The 19,769-nt window shown below is 42.4% G+C and overlaps 1 protein-coding gene across 2 annotated transcripts; it reads left to right on the forward strand.

Annotated features, from left to right (window-relative positions):
• Positions 1–680: 680 nt before the first annotated feature.
• LOC139909557 (unconventional myosin-Va-like) lies at positions 681–19,705 on the forward strand. Of its 2 annotated transcripts, XM_071896700.2 has the most exons (40): positions 681–793; positions 1,466–1,576; positions 2,172–2,343; positions 2,633–2,777; positions 2,925–3,081; positions 3,164–3,307; positions 3,703–3,784; positions 4,015–4,122; positions 4,283–4,389; positions 4,544–4,809; positions 4,895–4,976; positions 5,061–5,201; positions 5,332–5,457; positions 5,709–5,792; positions 6,109–6,231; positions 6,676–6,773; positions 6,897–6,983; positions 7,128–7,236; positions 7,357–7,568; positions 7,652–7,808; positions 8,518–8,757; positions 9,282–9,530; positions 10,311–10,392; positions 10,479–10,621; positions 11,000–11,113; positions 12,148–12,282; positions 12,408–12,464; positions 12,757–12,984; positions 13,106–13,173; positions 13,254–13,328; positions 13,410–13,608; positions 14,070–14,163; positions 14,264–14,407; positions 14,999–15,153; positions 15,236–15,325; positions 15,418–15,568; positions 15,710–15,992; positions 16,643–16,817; positions 16,908–16,988; positions 18,160–19,705. In XM_071896700.2, the coding sequence occupies exons 1-40, from the start codon at positions 767–769 to the stop codon at positions 18,310–18,312; spliced, it is 5,454 nt and encodes a 1,817-aa protein (XP_071752801.2). In that variant the 5' UTR covers positions 681–766; the 3' UTR covers positions 18,313–19,705. The 2 variants fall into 2 exon arrangements, with proteins under 2 accessions (XP_071752801.2, XP_078138979.1); XM_078282853.1 differs by lacking the exons at positions 681–793; positions 1,466–1,576; positions 2,172–2,343; ... (1 more) ...; positions 2,925–3,081; positions 3,164–3,307 and having other exon boundaries at positions 3,732–3,784; positions 4,047–4,122.
• Positions 19,706–19,769: the final 64 nt, after the last annotated feature.

A 19,769-nucleotide genomic window follows, 5' to 3' on the forward strand; every position in this document is an offset into this window, starting at 1 on the left:
CCCAGAAATATCCTTAAGTTCTCCATTACATAAGCATCCATAAAAAATAATATAGCTTTAAAAAAAAAGTAGGGGTTAGTATCATGGGGTTTTAAGGGATCTTTTCATGGGTTGATTCATGTAGACACTAGTAATTAAGGGATTTTTTTAATGCTTTTTGTGCATGGTTTACAGTTTATTAGTGGAAAGTTCCTGTCTCCCTGAAGTTTCCATTATATTAGAAGCAGTCAAAAATTATGGGGGAGTAAAGGGCGTTTCCTCCATTAACAACTCCCTTAACTAATTTTAAGGGGATTTTGCATGAATTAAGGAGTGAATTCATATAAATGTAAGGTTATTTTAGGGGGTGAGTGGTTAGTGTAAAAGAAAAACTATTGGGATATTTGTCTTGATGCCCAGTGTGACTTGTCATCCTCCACTAGTGATGCACATGTTGTCTAGTCGTCAGGTAGTTTTATGCCCTGCGGGACCATCCAGGAGGCATCAGAGGGGTTGGGGATCGGGATGGGATTAGTGTTTTTAGCCGCTGGGAGGCACGCCTGCTTCACGAGAACAAAACGTGTCGTGGCACGCGCAACTGTTGCAGCAGCGGCAGCAGCAGCAAACTTCCCACAGCTCAAACTCACCGAGCCCAGACGAGCTGAGAGAAGTTCATGTCAGCTTTCAAGTCTATGTTTCCTAGTCGCCATCTGGCTGTGTGACTCAGAGAAATGTTTCCTCCAGTTCCCAGTGGGCAGAGAGTGTGTAAGTGAGCGAGCTGAGCGACATGGCAGCCAGTGAACTGTACTCCAAGGTAGGCTAAATACGTTTAAAAGTTTGGCTGTCCCGCTCATTCATTTGTACTGGAAACAGAGCTGTCTACATCAGCCTTAAGACGGCCTGATTTATTCGTGTCTGTCAGTTGCTGCCTGGTTTTAGCTTAACAACTTTGGCTCTACCTCTTTAACGCCTCTTCCTCTGTCTACTTTACTGTCTTGCCTCGGTTTTAATTTAGCCATTTTCGCGGGGTACGCTGTCAGAAATAGCGGAAACTTACAGTACAGGTCCACAGACAGTTCTGACAGTAAAAGGTACACATTTGTACCATTTCACCACCAACTTAAAGTACAGTAAGAGCATGCAGCAAGTAAGGCAGAGAGCTGCTTTGGCAGTGTCATATATATATCTATATATATATAGATATTTATATGAATAGGGGCTTTATCAGTTTAATTCAGTAGTTTTATTTTAATACAGCTCTTGGTCTGTGCCATCTGTAAGGGTACAAATATGTACCACACCTAAGGTTACTATATTCATACCCTACAGCCCCACTGACAAGTATTTGTACCCTTTGAAGTACATTTCTGTGCCTTGTTTTCTGAGAGTGTACTTGTCAGTTCTGCTGTTTTGCTGTACTTTTGTAGGCTCCTGTGTAAGTGCTCTGGTTGGCCGGCTCTGACCCGGTTCTCCTCTTTCCCATCAGTATGCCCGTGTATGGCTTCCAGATGCAGCTGAGGTGTGGAAGTCAGCAGAGCTTACCAAGGACTTCACTCCTGGGGACCGAGTGCTGTCTCTGCAGCTGGAGGATGGCACGGTGAGACGGGCAAACGGCAGGCGGAGACGGAGGCACTGAGTTGGAAATGAGTGTGTGAGGCGTTGTGGGGCAGCCATGCACACATTTCTGTTGCAAGAACATTGGCAATCAAGTCTCGTAAATCTTTGTGTGCTGGGTTTATTCAAGGCAGCTGTGAGAACCACATGTTTGGTAAATGCACACAGAATTTTCCAGGCATGGAGAAGAATGTGTGGCTCTGTTGGTAACTTTACCAGTGTATGAAACTTTGAAGACAAGTAGATACTGTCATTTATTTGCTTTAAGATGGGCATTTTAACAGTGTGGCTGCAAGTTGTAGAGTTTTCACTGAGAGCTGTTGCTCCCTGCAGCTGTGATGTCAAGTTTGGGCATGCACTTCAGGTATGGAAATGAGGCCAAGATATTATCAACATGAACAAGCCGAGCCCAGTGTTTGCTAGGTAGCTTTAACATGAACTATGACTGATGCCACTATTTTTGTGTATCGCTACGCATTCTTGATTTTTTACATGTAATTTCTTATGCTTCCAAGTTGAAAGCAACAGTTGTCTTTGGCTTCATAAGATAGATAAGTTAACTTCTTGTATCTTTCCAGGACGTGGAACACAAAGTTGATCCCCTAACCACCGGCCTGCCACCACTAAGAAATCCCAACATCTTGGTGGGGGAAAATGACCTCACTGCTCTCAGCTACCTGCACGAGCCGGCTGTCCTACACAACCTCAAAGTGCGCTTTATCGACTCCAAGTTAATTTACACATACTGTGGTAAAGAGCTCCAACTCCTTTGACTCACTATCATTGTCACTGTAGACTTTGGAGTCCTGCTCACAGTACTCTCTGACATAATCTGCATTATGCTGATTATTGTCACTTAGGCTGCTCTTAAAGGAACACATACTACTGTGGATTATTAATTTTGGGATGATAAATATACACAAAATGATGCATTCAGGAGTCACTGTTAATTTATTCATAACCCATGTCAGATAACAGGAGTTTATAATGTTTTGATGCAGACTAATGGAGATTTCCCTCCTCATGCTATGGTTTTCAGGCATTGTCCTGGTTGCCATCAATCCTTATGAGAGCCTGCCTATCTATGAAGCTGACATCATCACCGCCTATAGTGGCCAGAACATGGGGGACATGGACCCCCATATATTTGCTGTAGCAGAGGAAGCGTTCAAACAGATGGCCAGGTTTTGTCACCTCCAAGAACATTTCATTTTACATTTAAAAAAAAAAAAAGTGATATGTTAGTTTCCTTTTAGACTGATACTTTGAATTTGTTTTAGCTGATATTTGCTCCCTTTGTTCACATCATTGTAATTTTTCTTCTCTGTCAGAGATGAAAGAAACCAGTCCATCATAGTGAGTGGGGAGTCGGGTGCCGGCAAAACGGTCTCTGCTAAGTACGCTATGCGTTACTTTGCTACAGTCAGCGGCTCGTCTGGTGAGACCAATGTGGAGGAGAGGGTGCTGGCCTCCAGCCCCATCATGGAGGTAGGAGGTAACACATTAGGAAAATAAGACCGGATTATAAAATGACAAAAGTTACCAAGAGCCCTCTCCGTGTTTCGTCTAGGCTCTAGGGAATGCCAAGACGACAAGGAACGACAACAGCAGCCGCTTTGGGAAGTACATCGAGATTGGTTTTGACAAGAAGCATCGTATAATCGGGGCTAACATGAGAACCTACCTACTGGAAAAATCTAGAGTCGTGTTTCAGGTGAGTTTCACCTGTATTTATTTGACTTGCATGTCTTTAAAAGATGGATGACTACCTACAGTGCCTGAATGTGGCCTTTTCTTTGTTATTTATTGATTTAGAAACACTCCCTGAAACCTTAGTGTGTTTGACTGACTGCCTTAGCATATTAATAACAAACAAGGGTGATAGTGTTTCCTGTTAATTGACTTCCATACATTTTTAAGCCTGAATTTGATAATCTTTTAGTTTTTGTCTGGCTTTAGGAAATATGCTTGGCAGTTCAAGCATGCTTATACAATCACAAGCGCTATAAATGAAATTATACAGTATATAATATTTGTGTGGTATGAAAATCAACTTGAAATTGAATTTGTATTTGTTCAGATTTTTACATCTGTCTGCCCTACTTTCAGGCCCATGGAGAAAGGAACTATCATATATTCTACCAGTTATGTGCCTCTTCACATTTACCAGAGTTCAAAGCCTTCAAGTTAGGTATGTGACCCTCTAAAATGTCTCTCATCTCTTCAGCGGGAGTTGGGAAGTATGGCTGAAATGTATTCAAATGAATTGGATAATTACTTCTCTTTGTTTTAGACAGCCTCTGCTTTTAATTACCACCACTGTCTTGTACAGTATTGTTTATTAAATGTCAAAAGTTCTTGCAGCCGTTATAACAGGTAGTTTTTTATTAGTGCAATATTTTGTATGATTAATATCTGAAGGTTGCGCCGATGACTTCCACTGTACTAACCAGGGTCAGAGCCCCGTCATCGATGGAGTGGAAGACGCCAAAGAGATGTGTGACACCAGGAGGGCTTTCTCATTATTAGGTGAGTCTTACTAGTTGGACTGCAATGAGAACTGCATTTACATTTGTGTTTCTGGTTTCCCTGACATGAGTGATGTAGAGGAGCTGTCTCCAATAAGACAAAGTGAATTGTTTGAGGCTCCTAGGCCATTTATTGTTTTGCTGTTTAATTTTCATTTCAGGAATCGGTGAAAGTGATCAAATGGCGCTTTTCCAAATTCTGGCAGCTATTCTTCATCTTAGCAATGTGGAGGTGAAAGATCAATCGGCAGACAGAAGCAGCATCTTGGTAAATACGATTACCACTGGAGGCATCCACAAGGCTCTCAATAAGCACTTTGTGTAGTAGTTTAGATGATGTTTTAAATCAGAATGTTATGTTAATAAGTGAGTTATCTGGAGCTTCAGCCTGTATCAGATCATCACTGTTGGTGTGTTTTCAGCCAGACAACAGCCACCTGATGGTGTTCTGTGAGTTGATGGGGGTGCCGTACGACGACATGGCCCACTGGTTATGCCACAGGAAGCTGAAGACGGCCACAGAAACTTATGTTAAGTCTATCTCCAAAGTGAACGCTGTCAATGGCCGAGATGCCCTAGCCAAGCACATCTATGCCAAGGTCTTCAGTTGGACTGTTGGTTGCATTAACAAGGCCTTGAAATCTGCAGCTAAGCAGCACTCATTCATCGGTGTGCTCGACATTTACGGGTGTGTTTTTATCTCTGGCTTTTCCATATATGTTCCACAGTGGTGCTATTTGTTGCTTTCATTTAAAATGTATTTTTTTTCTCAGGTTTGAAACGTTTGATGTCAACAGTTTTGAGCAGTTTTGCATCAATTACGCCAATGAGAAGCTCCAGCAGCAGTTCAACCTGGTGCGTGTATTTCACTGCTGTTCAGACCTTCATTTTCTAGTCAAAACATATACGTAAATCATTTTCAATTATTGCTCCCTCCAGCATGTGTTCAAACTGGAGCAAGAGGAGTACATGAGAGAGCAGATCCCCTGGACACTGATCGACTTCTACGACAACCAGCCATGCATCAATCTGATTGAGGCCAAGCTGGGCGTCCTGGACCTTCTGGATGAGGAGTGCAAAGTAAAACACTATGAGTTCATTTTCACCAAACTGTGTTCCACATGCCGGAAGAACCTCCAACATGCTGTGTCGGGAGGATATGAGTAAGGCGATGACTAATTCATGTGCCAAACCTTCTCCTTTTCCGTAGATGCCCAAAGGCTGTGATGACACATGGGCCCAGAAACTGTACAACACCCTGCTGAAGCAGAATGCTCACTTTGATAAACCCAGGTTATCCAACAGAGCTTTCATCATCCACCACTTTGCAGACAAGGTACTTAATGCGCAGATAAAATTAGCTGTGTCTTCTAGTTAACAGCGCCAAGAAGTCTAAATGTGGTGAAATGGTATGTACTCAGTCAGCACACAGTCAGTTTGTGTAAGAGTTGAATGCCTTCACCGTAAATATGATTATTCCACCCCTTAGAGCAGCACTAATCAGTCCAGTTCCAGACTCTGGATGATGAATATGACCTTTGCCCTTATAGTGAGGGAAGACTGTGTGACCTGGCCCTTTGTCCTCAGGTGGAGTACCAATGTGAGGGTTTCCTGGAGAAGAATAAGGACACAGTCAACGAGGAGCAGATAAATGTGCTGAAAATGAGCAAGGTGCAATACTTATTTATTTTTTCCAATGTATCGGCTTACATTCACTTTGTTCTGAATTCCAGTCCTTCCAGTTTAGTCGGTCTTTGTGAAAGTCACAATACGAAATTTATTCAATGAAATTCAGTGTCAATGCCATTTTAGCCAAAAGCACATGACTATTCAATGTGTTTTGTGTTTTAACTTCCTGGGCACACATCCTGGAATTGTGAGGAAATATACTGTACCTTCTCTGGGATTTTAGAAAATACTGCCACCTGCTGTTCAAGGACAACTCTGTTATTATTCTGTTACTGAGATCTCTGAACTTTGTCTTTAGCTTGACTTGCTGCTGAAGCTGTTCCAGGAGGATGAGAAAGCCACAAGCTCTAGTAGCAGTCACTCCATCAAGTCAAGGCCTGGTCAGGCTCAGAGGGATAACAAAAAGACTGTTGGACTGCAGGTGAGAGCACAAACAGGAGGCCTCATGACAATCTGCGGTATGCTGTAGCTTGTCAGACAGTTACATTTCTTACGGTCTTGGAAAAACCTGGAGAAGTCATGGAATTTGACAGTTGTGTTGTCCAACACTGGAGAAGTTATAGAAGATGATAGATCTGTTGTTCAGGTGTTGTTCAGCGGGTCAGGTGGTCAGTGTCAACTTTGGCTGGTAGACCATTAAGGGAATAATAATCCACAACAACAAATTTTATGATTGTTATAGCCAGACAAACAAGATTTTGGACATTTGAAATCGCTATTCAACAAAATAAAAAAGATTTGAAAAACAGACGCTGCTAAATATTAGTCATTGGAATAACAATTCATGTCATGGTGCAGTCATGGAATTTGATCCTGTGTTTGCATACTTTTATTTAGTAATCATTTATTTATTGTCTGCACACAGTTTCGACAATCTCTCCATCTGCTGATGGACACTCTGAACGCTACGACTCCTCACTACGTACGCTGCATCAAACCGAACGACCTGAAAACTCCGTTCACGTGAGCAGGATGATTTCCCTCCTTTTGCCTAATATGATTACCTGTTCACATGGAAATTGTTTGTATACCGTGAATGAAAAGGCATATTGATAACAGGCGCTTGTATGGTATCTTTTTTCAAAGCTTGGACCCTGTGAGGGCAGTGCAGCAGCTACGGGCCTGTGGCATCCTCGAAACCATCCGGATCTCAGCCGCAGGCTTCCCATCTAGGTAGCTTATCAACAGCATCCGATCCAAGACACGGGGCCCTGGACATCCTACATAACATCATCAGTTTGTACACACAGATATGCAATACATAGACCTATAAAAAATGAATCTGTCCAACTTGGCTTGTTTTTGTGGATATTGCAGATGGACCTATCAAGAATTTTTTAGTCGTTACCGGGTCCTGATGAAGCAAAAGGATGTGCTTCCTGACAGAAAACAGACCTGCAAAAATGTCTTGGAAAAACTGATCAAGGTAGGGCTGGATTGCAAGGTGGAAGCAAAGAAGAGATCCTCCACAATGTTGATCATACATTAATTGTAGCTCTCACAGACAGATACAAAAATATGTAAACATATTGTGTCTTGTTCCTAGGACCAGGAAAAGTATCAGTTTGGCAAAAACAAGATTTTCTTCAGGGCTGGACAGGTGGCGTACCTGGAGAAGCTGCGCTCTGACAAGCTGCGCATGGCTTGTGTCCGCATCCAGAAGACGATCCGCTGCTGGCTCGCCCGCAAGAAGTACCTGAGGATGAGGGAGTCGGCCATCACCATACAGAGATATGTGCGGGGCCACCAGGCCCGCTGGTGAGTGGAAAAACGGAACAACAGCAAAATAAGAGTTGATAAGGTTACTGAGATATTTCGTAAACATGTCTCCTTCTTGTCAGCCTTGCTCATTTTCTGTGGCGGACCAAGGCAGCAGTGGTCATCCAGCAGAACGTGCGTATGTGGCTGGCCAGGAGACGCTATCAGCAGCAGCAGTCTGCAGCCATCGTCATCCAGTGCTTCTTCAGGGCCTACATGGCCAGACAGCAGTACTATAAGGTAGGAGCAGGCTCGATGAAAACTTGGAGGCCCGTAGAAATGAAAGAAGACCACAGTGATGCCACACTACTCTTAAGGCCTCTAAGAAAGGAACTGAGAAAAACAGCCTTGTTTTTATCCTGTATTTTTGAGTTTATCCAATGGGGTTGAAAGTGTTTTAAAAACCCAAAGATCATAGAATTTTCTCAAATAACAAAGGAACTTCTCAATTGATTCCTCAATTGAAGTTAAAACATGAAAACCACATCAATTGTAGCTCCAATTGAATCAGTTGGAGCTACAAGGTTTTCACATGACAACGGCAATTGCAACAAGAAGAAGTGACGTGCAAACCTTTTCACTAGTAACACTGTTGAGATAGTGACAGCTTGTAGCAGCGTACAGTATGTCACATTGTTTTGTCAGGCCAATGGAGGATTTTTTCCCTCAACCTTTACTGTTGTGTAAAGGAATCTTTCTCGGTCAGTCACATGCATAGTGGTGATGGTAATGATTGAGGGCGTTCACAGTTAACTTGTTGGTTAATTTTATAAAAAAATAAGTAAGCACATTTTTAGAAATGATCAAGTTGAAGATGTATTCCAAGTCCATTTTTTGTAAATGAGGCCCCTGGGTCGCCACATCTTTTTAACATACATGGATATGTTGTCCTCACCATATCACTTGTTATTGGCATCTTATTATATCTTTGTTGTCTTTCTGCTCCCAGATGGTGTATGAGCACAAGGCCGTGGTCATCCAGCGGTGGGTGAGAGGCTGGCTGGCCAAACGGCGTTACAGACACTCCCTGGCAGCCATCGTCCTGTTGCAGAGCTGCGTTCGTCGCATGAGGGCCAGGAAGGAATTAAAGAAGCTGAAAGTGGATGCGCGCTCGGTGGAGCACTTCAAGAAGCTCAATGTTGGTATGGAGAACAAGATCTTGCAGTTGCAGCACAAGATCAACGAGCAGGTGAGGACTGTGCGAATCAGTTATGCAGGGTTCCCAAAGTTTGTGGATTTGGTTAAAACAAAATAAGGCCTTTTTAAAAGTTTTTGGAAATGAATGGATGGCCTTGAAAGTACTTGACTTTTAAAATTAAAATACAGCATCCAGATATGCCTCACCTTTCTCCATCCTAGGACTTCACATCCTGAGGAAAACCCTGAGATTTGTGTTGATATAACAGCTGTGTTCAGTTTTAAAATGAATTTCACCAGGATTTCTAGACTGTTTTCTTACCCCAAAACATGCCGATTTTGGGTCGTTGATTTTCACCAAACAAGACCTTGAAAGTCATTGAAAAGCCCTTGAATTTGATGTCATAGTGAGTGTGGGAACCCTGCTTATGAATATCTAGTTTTGTTAATGTTGGGTAGCTGTTCACTCTGTTATCTGCCATAACAAAAAAAAGCGGTTTTCATTGGGTGACATTGGGTCATTGGGAGTTGTCGGATCACATGCACAGCATGTGTGTGTGTATCTCCCCCCTGCAGCATAAGGAAAACAGAGAGCTCAGTGAGAGGCTGAGTGCTGTGGAGAAGACCCAGACTGTGGAGAGAGAGAAACTGGGCAGAGAGATGGAAAACCTGCGTGGATCGGAGCGAGAGGCCAAGACCAAAGCAGAGAGGGTCCCCTCGCTGCTGGAGCAGCTCTCCTTCCTGCGCCAGGAGCTGGAGAGCACCCAGAGGGAGAAACAGGACCTAGAGGAGCAGGCTAGGGCCTACCAGGAGCAGACACAAGAGGTAGGCCTGCTCCACATTCATCTGCATTTACCAACACTACAGACTGTGGACTTCATCCTACATATTTTGTAAATAGTAATCTTTCTTTTATTGGTTGTAATGAGTACCAGGGTAAGATACTAAGAGTAAGAAGGCATTTTTTGCCTCCTTGATCTGATTTTTAGGGGCATTTTGGTCCTTTTCCAATTTTATTGAACTATGAAATAAAAAACATAGGCATTGCATATTGGGCAATAAACAATCAATTTGTACCACTTTATTTACCGTTATACCGTTTTATTTAAAATCATATTATACCACATGTCCCACACATCTTTCCCACTGCTGGAAACTCAAGACAGGCCTTACAGAAGAGGATGGTGTCGTTTTCCCCACTCTAACCCCAACCAGTCCATCTTCTACCCCTCGATTGTTTGTTTTTTTTACGATTTTGGTTGTTTTATTTTTTTGTTGACCCAGTGGTTTGTGTGCGTGTTCTGCTGGCTGCGTGTTGCCAACAATTTGTATTGCTTCAGGCTGCGTGCTCGGCTGTTTTCTGATCAAAAACCTCCCAATTTTTCTCTGCACTGGAAAGAATCGCCCAGTCGAAGGCTCCCATGAATCACCTATGGTGGGCCACAGGGGACAGTAGTCACATTCATGTGTGAATATTTGACATAACAACAACAAAATGTGAACGGGGTGAAATGCAAAAAAGCTAACTTCTAAGTAGCGGGTGGAATTTGTTCATTTCTGACTCTGGGATAAGAACGCATGATTTTTGTCTCCTCTCACTATCAGGTGGTAGCAGAGCTAAATGTGAAGAACAGCTTGTTGAACAGTGAGAAGGATGATCTGAACAGACTGGTCCAACAGTTAACAGGTACTGAACAGTTCACATCAAACCCCCAGTCCTCCAGTATTGGCTTCATTGAACGTAAATAAATAAGGCAGAACTGTTGTTTTCAGAGTCCAAAACCAGTGTAGAGAACACCAAACAGCTGGAGAAGGACTTGACTGAAGAACGCTCCCGCTACCAAAGTCTGCTGAGTGAATACCTGCATCTGGAGGAGCGTCATGGAGACCTGAAGGAGGAGATGAATATCAGCATGGTGAGAAACACTTTCTGTGGCTTAACACTCAAAATGCAGTGAAACTTGTCATTTCATTCCTCCTGAATGAACAGTGTAACAATATGGTCTGTTCAAAATACTGTCAGAGATCAGAATCACTTTAATTGACAAGTACAATAATTGTACAGGATTCTTTATGGTGACATTGGTGCAGAGACAATGTGTGCTAGAGATAGCTGACGATGCATATCACTTTACATAAAAACACTTGAAATGAATGAACATGACATCAGAAAAACAGTTTCTCATGCCTTGGCCTCTTGTTCCTTCTGTAATATGGTTTTAAATGGTTGAAATGGTAATTTGTTAATTTGTTTTTCATAGTGTATGACAAAAAATTGTTTCATGCCTAATCAGAATTCAAACAAATCTGGTCACAAGAGAACGGACTCCAACTACAGCAGCAACACGTCTGAGTGTACTCACAGCTCAGACTATGCCGAGGGAGAGGACAGCTCTATACAAAGAGAGGTAACGTACAAAACAACATTATATCATAGTGTATAATCGGTTCGCTAGGTATGACAGATGCACAAACAATTTGACTTAGTTGAAAAATTGGTTCTGACACATTACAAGACAGTTGCATAATACAGGATTGACACACTAAGTGCAGGACCAAATGTAACAGGACTTCACGATGCACTGTATGATAGTAGTGTAAACATAAACACTAAGAATAAATGCAAACCAAATATTGATTCCAGTGTAGCAGCACTGGCATAGTCACATAAATATTAAAAGATCCATAAATAACAGATTTGCAAAATCTAAATGGCTAAATGGCCTAAATGGCTTATATTAGTGTCCATGTGCAGCTCATCAGGCACTGAGGCACCAGAACCATTTTCCAGATGATAGTTTGTCAAAAAGGGGATTTCCCAAGTGGGCAGGGTTGGCAGCGACCTTCTTTGCCCTTTTGCTTGCCGTAGCATCATGTTGTCTGTCTTTGACTGTGATGAATGATGTGCAGATTCTTTCAACGATCTGTGGAGAAGGAGCAAGATTGGCAGGGTGACAGGGTGAGCTGCCGAAGTTGAGACAGAGAACATCCTCTGTTTCGTTTTGATTATATTGGAGATGTTCTCATTCCATTTTGAAGGCATTACAGATGATGGTTCCCAGGAATTTGAGCAACTCTGCTGTATTCACATTAGCATCATAGGTTACCAGGGGGAGACGGGTCTTGCAGAAGTCTATCTTCATCTCCAGTGTCTTGAGTTTCAAGCTCAAGTTTGATTTTTGCACATTAAGATGCCGGTCATGCCTCTCTGTGGTAGATGGACTCGTCATTGTCTTTGATCAGGTCCACTAAGGTGGTGTTGTCTGCAAACTGGGAAAAACAGGGAGTGGGGGGGCGAGGGCTGCATGGAGCTGGACAAGCTCGCCTTGGAACAGCTCTGGGATTATTGTGCTTGGCTCGTCTGTGATTTAATCCCATTAGTGCAGCATTCTAGTTAGATTGTTAAGAGATGGATCAGCTAATATTTTCTGTGTTTTGTTAGGATGTGACCGAGTCCATAGTGGACATGCCAGTCCTTCTGAAGCTCCAGAGGAGAGTGAAGGAAGTGGAGCAGGAGAAACAGTCTCTACAGCGCCAGCTGGATAAGAGAGAAGAAGCCCAGCAAGAAAAGGCCAAAGTACGCTCTGAAACACCACTCTTGTTAAATGAATAAATGGACAGATGAGTTTTGCATTGATTAGCTATTAGTTCTCCCTATGCAATGGTTGATATTAATAGCATGTGTTGCATTTCTCTGAAAAGGAGGTGGAGGAGCAGAGAACTGCTGGCAGAGCAGAACTGGACCTGGAAACACTGAAGGTTTGGCTCATTCAGTTACATATATTGGAATCGAGAAATAATTTGTAATCTTATCAACAAGACCTGAGTTTGGCATGTACTGACTTTCATTCTAAAAGGAGCTATCCACCATGAGAAAAGAGTCATCCTATTACCATTGCTTACAAAATGGTCATCATTGTTTTTGAAATATTGACAGGTGAATTTAAGGTAGCACTTTTTTTCCAAAATTGATGTACAGCATTTTGGAATGAAAACCCTTCATTTGTAGATGTTTGATTGTTCACCTTTTTTGTAAAATGTTTCAATACAGCGCCAGGAACTTGAGTCTGAGAACAAGAAGTTGAAGGTGGACCTGAATGAGCTGCGGAAGTCTCTGACCAATGAGAGCGGTGATTTGGCGCCCCCGAGCCCCGGCTCTCTGCCCTACAACATACTGCTGGAACAGCTCAACTCCTCCAACGAGGAGTTGGATATGCGCAAAGAGGAGGTGCTGCTCCTCCGATCCCATATGGTCCGCCAAGAGGCTCTTAAACATAAGGTGAGAGAGTAATTTATATTTATGATCAGGATTATTATCATTATTATTCGGTATTCTGCTTTGGATTCAACTGACGCCTTGCCTAGGAATAATTTATCCGGTCTGGCCTTCATATCTCTAGGACTCTGCACTGGGAGAAGGTCTGAAATTAGATCTAAGTGAAATTCCTGCATTTCAAGAGGTTGACAGGTAAGCCTTCTTGGCCCCCACTCTTACTTAATTCTGTCAGGAATTATGTGTCATTTATATTCACTGCTGCTGTTCCTCAGATCCACCGACATCCATACATTGAATGAAGACGGGGAACTGTGGCTAGCTTACGAAGGGCTGAAAGAGACCAACAGGTAATGAAGGAACCGTATAGGTGGTATTCAAGGCAGTTTAAGCCATATGGGGTTGAACTGTATCCCTCCTTCCTGCCGCAGGATTCTGGAGTGCCAGATGCAGGAGCAGGAGCGGATCCATCGTGACGAGTGTGAGGAGCTGCGTGAGGAGGTGCGCAGGGTGCGGGCGGAGAAGCAGCAGCAGCAGCAGCTCCTGGCCCAGAGCCTCCTCCTGCCACAAGACGCCCGCATTGACGCGAGCCTGCAGCACGAGATCACACGGCTCACCAACGAGAACCTGGTGGGTCGGATCACTGACCTGAATCCATCGCTCTACCTTGTATCGATTACTATGACCAGAACTATTTCCAGAATTCAAAGCTCCTTCAAAAGAAGATGAACAGTTTGACAAATGTCTCATTTAGTCCCAGAACTTACCTGGATATATACCTGTGAAAGGGCCCTTTTACAGTTTACTAACTTTATTGATCCCTAAGGAGAAATTGCATCATTGTAGCTGCAAAGAATAGGATATGAATAAAAATACAATAAAATAAAAAAACACTTAAGATTAAAGATTGCGTCTTTATGATGCTTATAAAGAGAAAATATTATTATATTATTATATTATTATAAAATAATTCTTGCAATGTTTACTTTCTATTTACAGATGTTTACAGATTTACACATTTACACTTCTGTGCCATGCATGAAAGTTGTGTTTTTCACTCGCATTAATCTAGCATATTTGTATCTTTATAGGACCTCATGGAGCAGCAAGGGAAGCAGGACAAAACCATACGCAAGTTGAAAAAACAGCTCAAACTTTATGTGAAAAGGGTCGAAGAATTTGAAGGTAATCACATGGTATGGAGAACTGTTCATGTGTTCCCAAGGTGGCATTAGCAGAGTATTTACCCTGTTGTTCTTTACCTTGTGGCCTTTGCTGTGCTTAGCGAGTGCTCAGCAGCAGAGTCAGGCTTCCTGGATGATCTCTCCTGTCAGTCCGGTGAACATCACCCGCAAGGAGAAGGAGTTCCAAGGCATGCTGGAGTACAGGCAGGGTGACGAGAGCCGCCTAGTGAAGAACATGGTCATAGGTATGCCAAATCTTTTTTGCTTGAGTAAATGAATTTGTCAACTATTGTAAAATTGTATGTTTAAAGACCCCGTGAAATGGCATCTTTACTTCCTGGATTTGATGCAATTTCTGTTGAAACAGTATGTTGGGGCGGGACATAACGCAGTGAGGGATCATTCAAAAGTCTAAACCAATGGAATATGAGTCAGGGAGAAAAAGGCAATTTTATTTGATGGGAGGGGTGCAGAGGGGCACGATTGTTAAAAAATCTGATGGGTTTTATTGGTTAGAAATTTATATTTGCACCTACTAGTGCAGCAGGAGATCAGCATTAAAGATACTCTGTTTTCCAGGAAGTAAAAGTAATGGGAGTTCATTTCATGGGGACTTTAAAGTTTTTCCACTGAGGGGGGTGTCCTGGTGTCTCAGTGGTCTAAGGCGCGTACCATCTAACTGCCTTTGTCACATGTCATCCCCCGACTCTCTCTCCCTTAATCTTTCTTGTCTCTCTCTACTGTAAACTATCATAATAAACGCAAAAACAGTTTGAGAAAATGTAATTTGATTATGTTGTTCTGATGGATGGCCTGATATGCTGTGATCCTCTCAGATCTGAAGCCCCGCGGCGTGGCGGTCAGCTTCATTCCCGGGCTGCCGGCCTACATCATCTTCATGTGCCTCCGCTATGCTGACTATGTTGACGATGAGCAGAGAGTCAGCACACTGCTCAACTCCACCATCAGCAGCATCAAAGGGGTCATCAAGGTGCAGTATATATGACTTTACTTTGTGCGAACGAGGTGACTGGTGTGTTTAAAAAAAACTAATCTTTGCGCTGTTTCTATAGAGAAGAGGAGACAACTTTGAAACGGTGTCTTTCTGGCTGGCCAACACATGCCGGTTGCTGCACTGTCTGAAGCAGTACGGTGGGGAGGAGGTAAGCTCCAGGAGATTCTGTTGCCAGCGTTGAGCTTACTGCTGCACATTCCCCCTCAATTAACTACGGATGTCTGCTTAACCTCTGTACAGATCTTCGTAAGGCACAACACTCCTAAGCAGAATGAGCACTGCCTCTCCAACTTTGAACTGTCGGAGTACCAGCAGGTGTTTGGTGACCTGGCCATCCAGATCTACCGCCAGCTCATCAAATGCATGGAGGAGATCCTACAGCCTCTGATTGGTGAGGCGACATAATCACTATTACCCTCGAATAATCTCACCACACATGATCTCTAACTCTGTGTTCCTCAGAAGTCTGACCATAACAGAATAACTTGAAAATCTTCCTCTCCTTTTTCCCCAATTTGTTTCATATGTGTAGTGGCCAGCATGCTGGAGCGTGAGGCGCTGCAGGGCGTTCTGGGGTCCAAACCAACAGGCATGAGGAAGAGAAGCTCCAGCTTCCCAGACGAGGAGGTCGTTACCGTGGAAACCCTCCTCCACCAACTCGGCCTCTTCCACACCATCATGAGCCAGCATGGCATGGACCCAGACCTCATCAAGCAGGTGGTCAGGCAGCAGTTTTATGTCATCTGCGCCGTTACTTTGAACCACCTGCTGCTGCGGAAGGACATGTGCTCCTGGAGTAAAGGCCTGCAGATCAGGTACAGGAGGCAGCGCTCACTGGCCTGTGTTTATGTTTTTTTCCCTACGTGATGAAATCGGAGGAGGTGCGAACTGTGGATCGGGCTGTGTCCGTCCGTCTGTACATCTGTCCGTCAAACGTCAAATATATAATGTCAATGATTGGCCTAATGAGGGCGTAATTAAACTTCAAAATTTTATTTAAAACTTCTACAGCAAGTCTGATTGATATGAAACACAAATCCAGCTGTCCTTACAATTACACTGATTGGACTAATGGGGGCGCTACAAAAAAAATCTCAAATGTGATGTCTTAGACACCACTGATCTGGTTTTGACAAAACTTAAGGGGGTGATGCTTTTTGTCACTGTGCTCTCATGTTTAAAAAAATATACCGATTGGCCGATCAGAGACACAGACATATTGACAGCTTCCAAGGTTTCACAGTACATATTAACACACATTGTAAAAGGACAACCCGACCTCTGACAGTGCAAGATATACTGTATATTTTACATAATTTTGATTGTTTTCTCAGTGGTTTGATCAGTGAAGTAGCAATATTTTCATACAACATCAACGTTATTGTGGTTATACAAAATATGGATGGGATAGGAGGCTGGGCCTTGCTGGACAGCACATTGTCTGAGTTTGAGTGTGTTGCTGCAGGTACAATGTGTGGCAGCTGGAGGAGTGGCTGGCGGAGAGAGAGCTGTCAGACTGCGGTGCCAAAGAGACTCTGGAGCCTCTCGTACAGGCGGCTCAGCTTCTGCAGGTCAAGAAGAAGACTGAGGCGGACGCCCAAGCTATCTGCACCATGTGCAGCGCTCTGACCACTGCACAGGTACGCTGTCAGTAAAGGTTCCGAATAATCAATTAACAGAGATGATATTCTACCACTGTTGTGATTATTGTTTATATTTTCTCTCACCAGATTGTTAAAGTGTTGACCTTGTACACCCCAGTGATTGAATTTGAAGAGCGAGTGTCAACCACTTTCATCAGAACCATTCAAGTGAGTAGCCGGAGACTTTTGTAACCAGTGTTTGTGTGTGTGACTGTGTTTGTTTACATGAAACAGCAATAATCTGACTATTGGCCTTATTCTAAATGAGACAATATTCTGATTAAGCTGTTTACATGGGTTGCTTATAGAACTATTCCATTCATATTCCCATTTACATGCTACAGAGCATAGTCTGATTAATAGGACAACGGAGAAGTCACTGGAAACATGGACAGTTTAAGCCTTTATTGAAGGTACAAATAGACAAACGTTTCGATGCCCACAGCACACCCCCATAAATGTTGGGACTTCTGTTTTTTCTGGTGTCAGTCATCTTTTTCCTCTGTAAACAAGTTTGCAACTGCTGTAAGATAGAGCATGCGTTGTCAAACTGCTTGTGTTGCAAAAAGAAGCAAATACTCCAATAGTCATTGTTCGTTTAAAGTGTATACATGTCTTAAATGCCCTTCAATAATGCGACTAAAATGAGAATACTCCACATCTTAAAGGAATAGTTCACACAAAAATGAAAATTCTGTCATCATCTACTCACCCTCATGCCAAATGAAACACAGGTGAAATTTGTTAGTCCATATAACACACAGGGAGGTTGCCAGCACAACTTCGTAGCAGCCTTCTCCAAAACAACTGAAGTCAATGGGGACCTGTTCTTTGAGTTCCAAAACAAAAACAGCCAAACAATCACACTGTGAATAGAAAGACCTATACACCATTATTTGTTGCAAATCAATCAGCTGTAGATTAAGATTTGCACTAAATTATGGTGTAAATATACTGTAGGTCTTTTTGGAACTCTGAAGAACTGGTCCCCACTGACTTCAGTTGTTTTAGAGAAGGCTGCTATGGAGTTGTGCTGACAACCTCCCTGTGTGTTATATGGACAATCTTTACCTGTGTTTCAACTGGCATGAGGGTGAGTAGATGATGACAGAATTTTCATTTTTGGGTGAACTATTCCTTTAATGCGATTATGCTTACTCCGACTGTGACCTTATTCGGGTTAAGGTAATCAGAAAGACTACTGTCATCGGGTTACTATTGGATTATTGCTGTCCATGTAAACGTAGTCCGTGTGAAATGCTCTTTAATACCGGCTCTTGTTTTTAATAATGCCATTAATCCGTTTTTTGACATTTCTGCTTCTTTGTGCCACTGTTAGGCCCTTTTGAAAGACAGGGTTGACTCACCCATGTTGATGATGGATGCCAAGAAGATCTTCTCCATCACGCTCCCCTTCACACCTTCCCCTGTGGCCCTGGAGAGCATCCAGATCCCTGCCAGCCTTAACCTGGGCTTCCTTACCCGAGTATAGACCAGTGGCCTCCGACACTCACACCTCACTCTCTGAAACCTCACCTCCAAACTCTACGTCCCTGACCAAAAAACTGTTCACAAAGGCTTTAACCAAAGTTTGTACCTTTTTTGTTAAGGTTTCATGATATGATGTTCATACGCATCCTTATACCCCATTCACAAATATCTATGTATAAATGAATAAACAGTTTGAATATTACATGGAAACAGATTTTACAAAGACTGCAAAAATCAAAACAGGATAAGGTGTTTGTGCCTATCATTGCTATTCTGCCTGGCAAAGCCAAAGACTGTTCTAGTAACTGCAACAACAGTGAATCTGCAAAAAATGACGTCAAAGGTTATCTATTTCCACACCAAATGTATTGTTGGTACAGAAGTAGATAGTATTTTGTTACGTGGTATTTATGGGTATGAGTTTTGCTGTTATGAAATACAAACCCAAGTCATTAAATTTGACCTTTAAAACACAAAAAATAGTTGATGCTATTTGCCTTTAAAGGCCAGTATTATCCAGTATCCAGCTCTTCAAGTCTGTGATTATTGGGGTGCAAGATTATTCTGGTCATATACATTTCCATACACTAATTCAGAAAACCTGACAACATCTGAATATTAATGTGCATGCCAACACTTAAATGTGGGATGACATTCAGCGGCACTCTCTTTTTGTATTTATTACTAGTAATAACTAGTAATATCAGGTGATGGTGCAGTATTTATGCCAGAGCAAGGTGAAGGAGTAGAAAATAAAAAAATATATATATTTGACCAGTCTTAAACATCTTGTTGGTCATATACAAGGCTGGCTTTTCCATGCTTAAGAGCTCTTAAAATAAAACAAAACATAAAAAATGTTGCACAAAGGTTTACACTACCTAACGGGGTGTTGTTGTTCTTGTAGCTGATTCATACTATATCAAAGAAATGTACATTTCCTGGTCTACTGTCATTCTGTCTTCCAATAATTGCTATTTATTGATATCTGGACCCCTGTCATACTATGCACAGCATGCTGGATATACTCAAAGCATATCATATCATCATCATATTCATGTTTGTCATTGCTGTAAGTGTTTGCACATGCTTAATGTGTGAAAATAATTGCCTGAAATTTTGAAAATGATTAACCTTTAATGGCTTCAAGCTTTTTTTTGTTATGTCATTTTTTTCTCATCGTATTTCCCCAATATGTCCAGTATTTTCTCCAATGCACTTTTATATTGTGGGTCAAGTTGATTGAATACAAGATGGTGAAATATTCCTGAGTGTTTTTGTCATTATCGCCTGTAAACACTTTACCTAAATGTTGTAAACTTTGTGTAAACTTGACTGCCCAGCGGCGCTTGACATGACTTCACCCACTGCGCGCTGGTTCAGTTTGTATCCTGTTTCTTTTGTTGGCTGAATCCTTGATCAAACGAGCACACCCACTGTGTCAAGCCGGTTGTCACA

This window comes from Centroberyx gerrardi, chromosome 4 (assembly GCF_048128805.1).
Source record: "Centroberyx gerrardi isolate f3 chromosome 4, fCenGer3.hap1.cur.20231027, whole genome shotgun sequence".
NCBI classification, from domain to species: Eukaryota; Metazoa; Chordata; class Actinopteri; order Beryciformes; family Berycidae; genus Centroberyx; species Centroberyx gerrardi.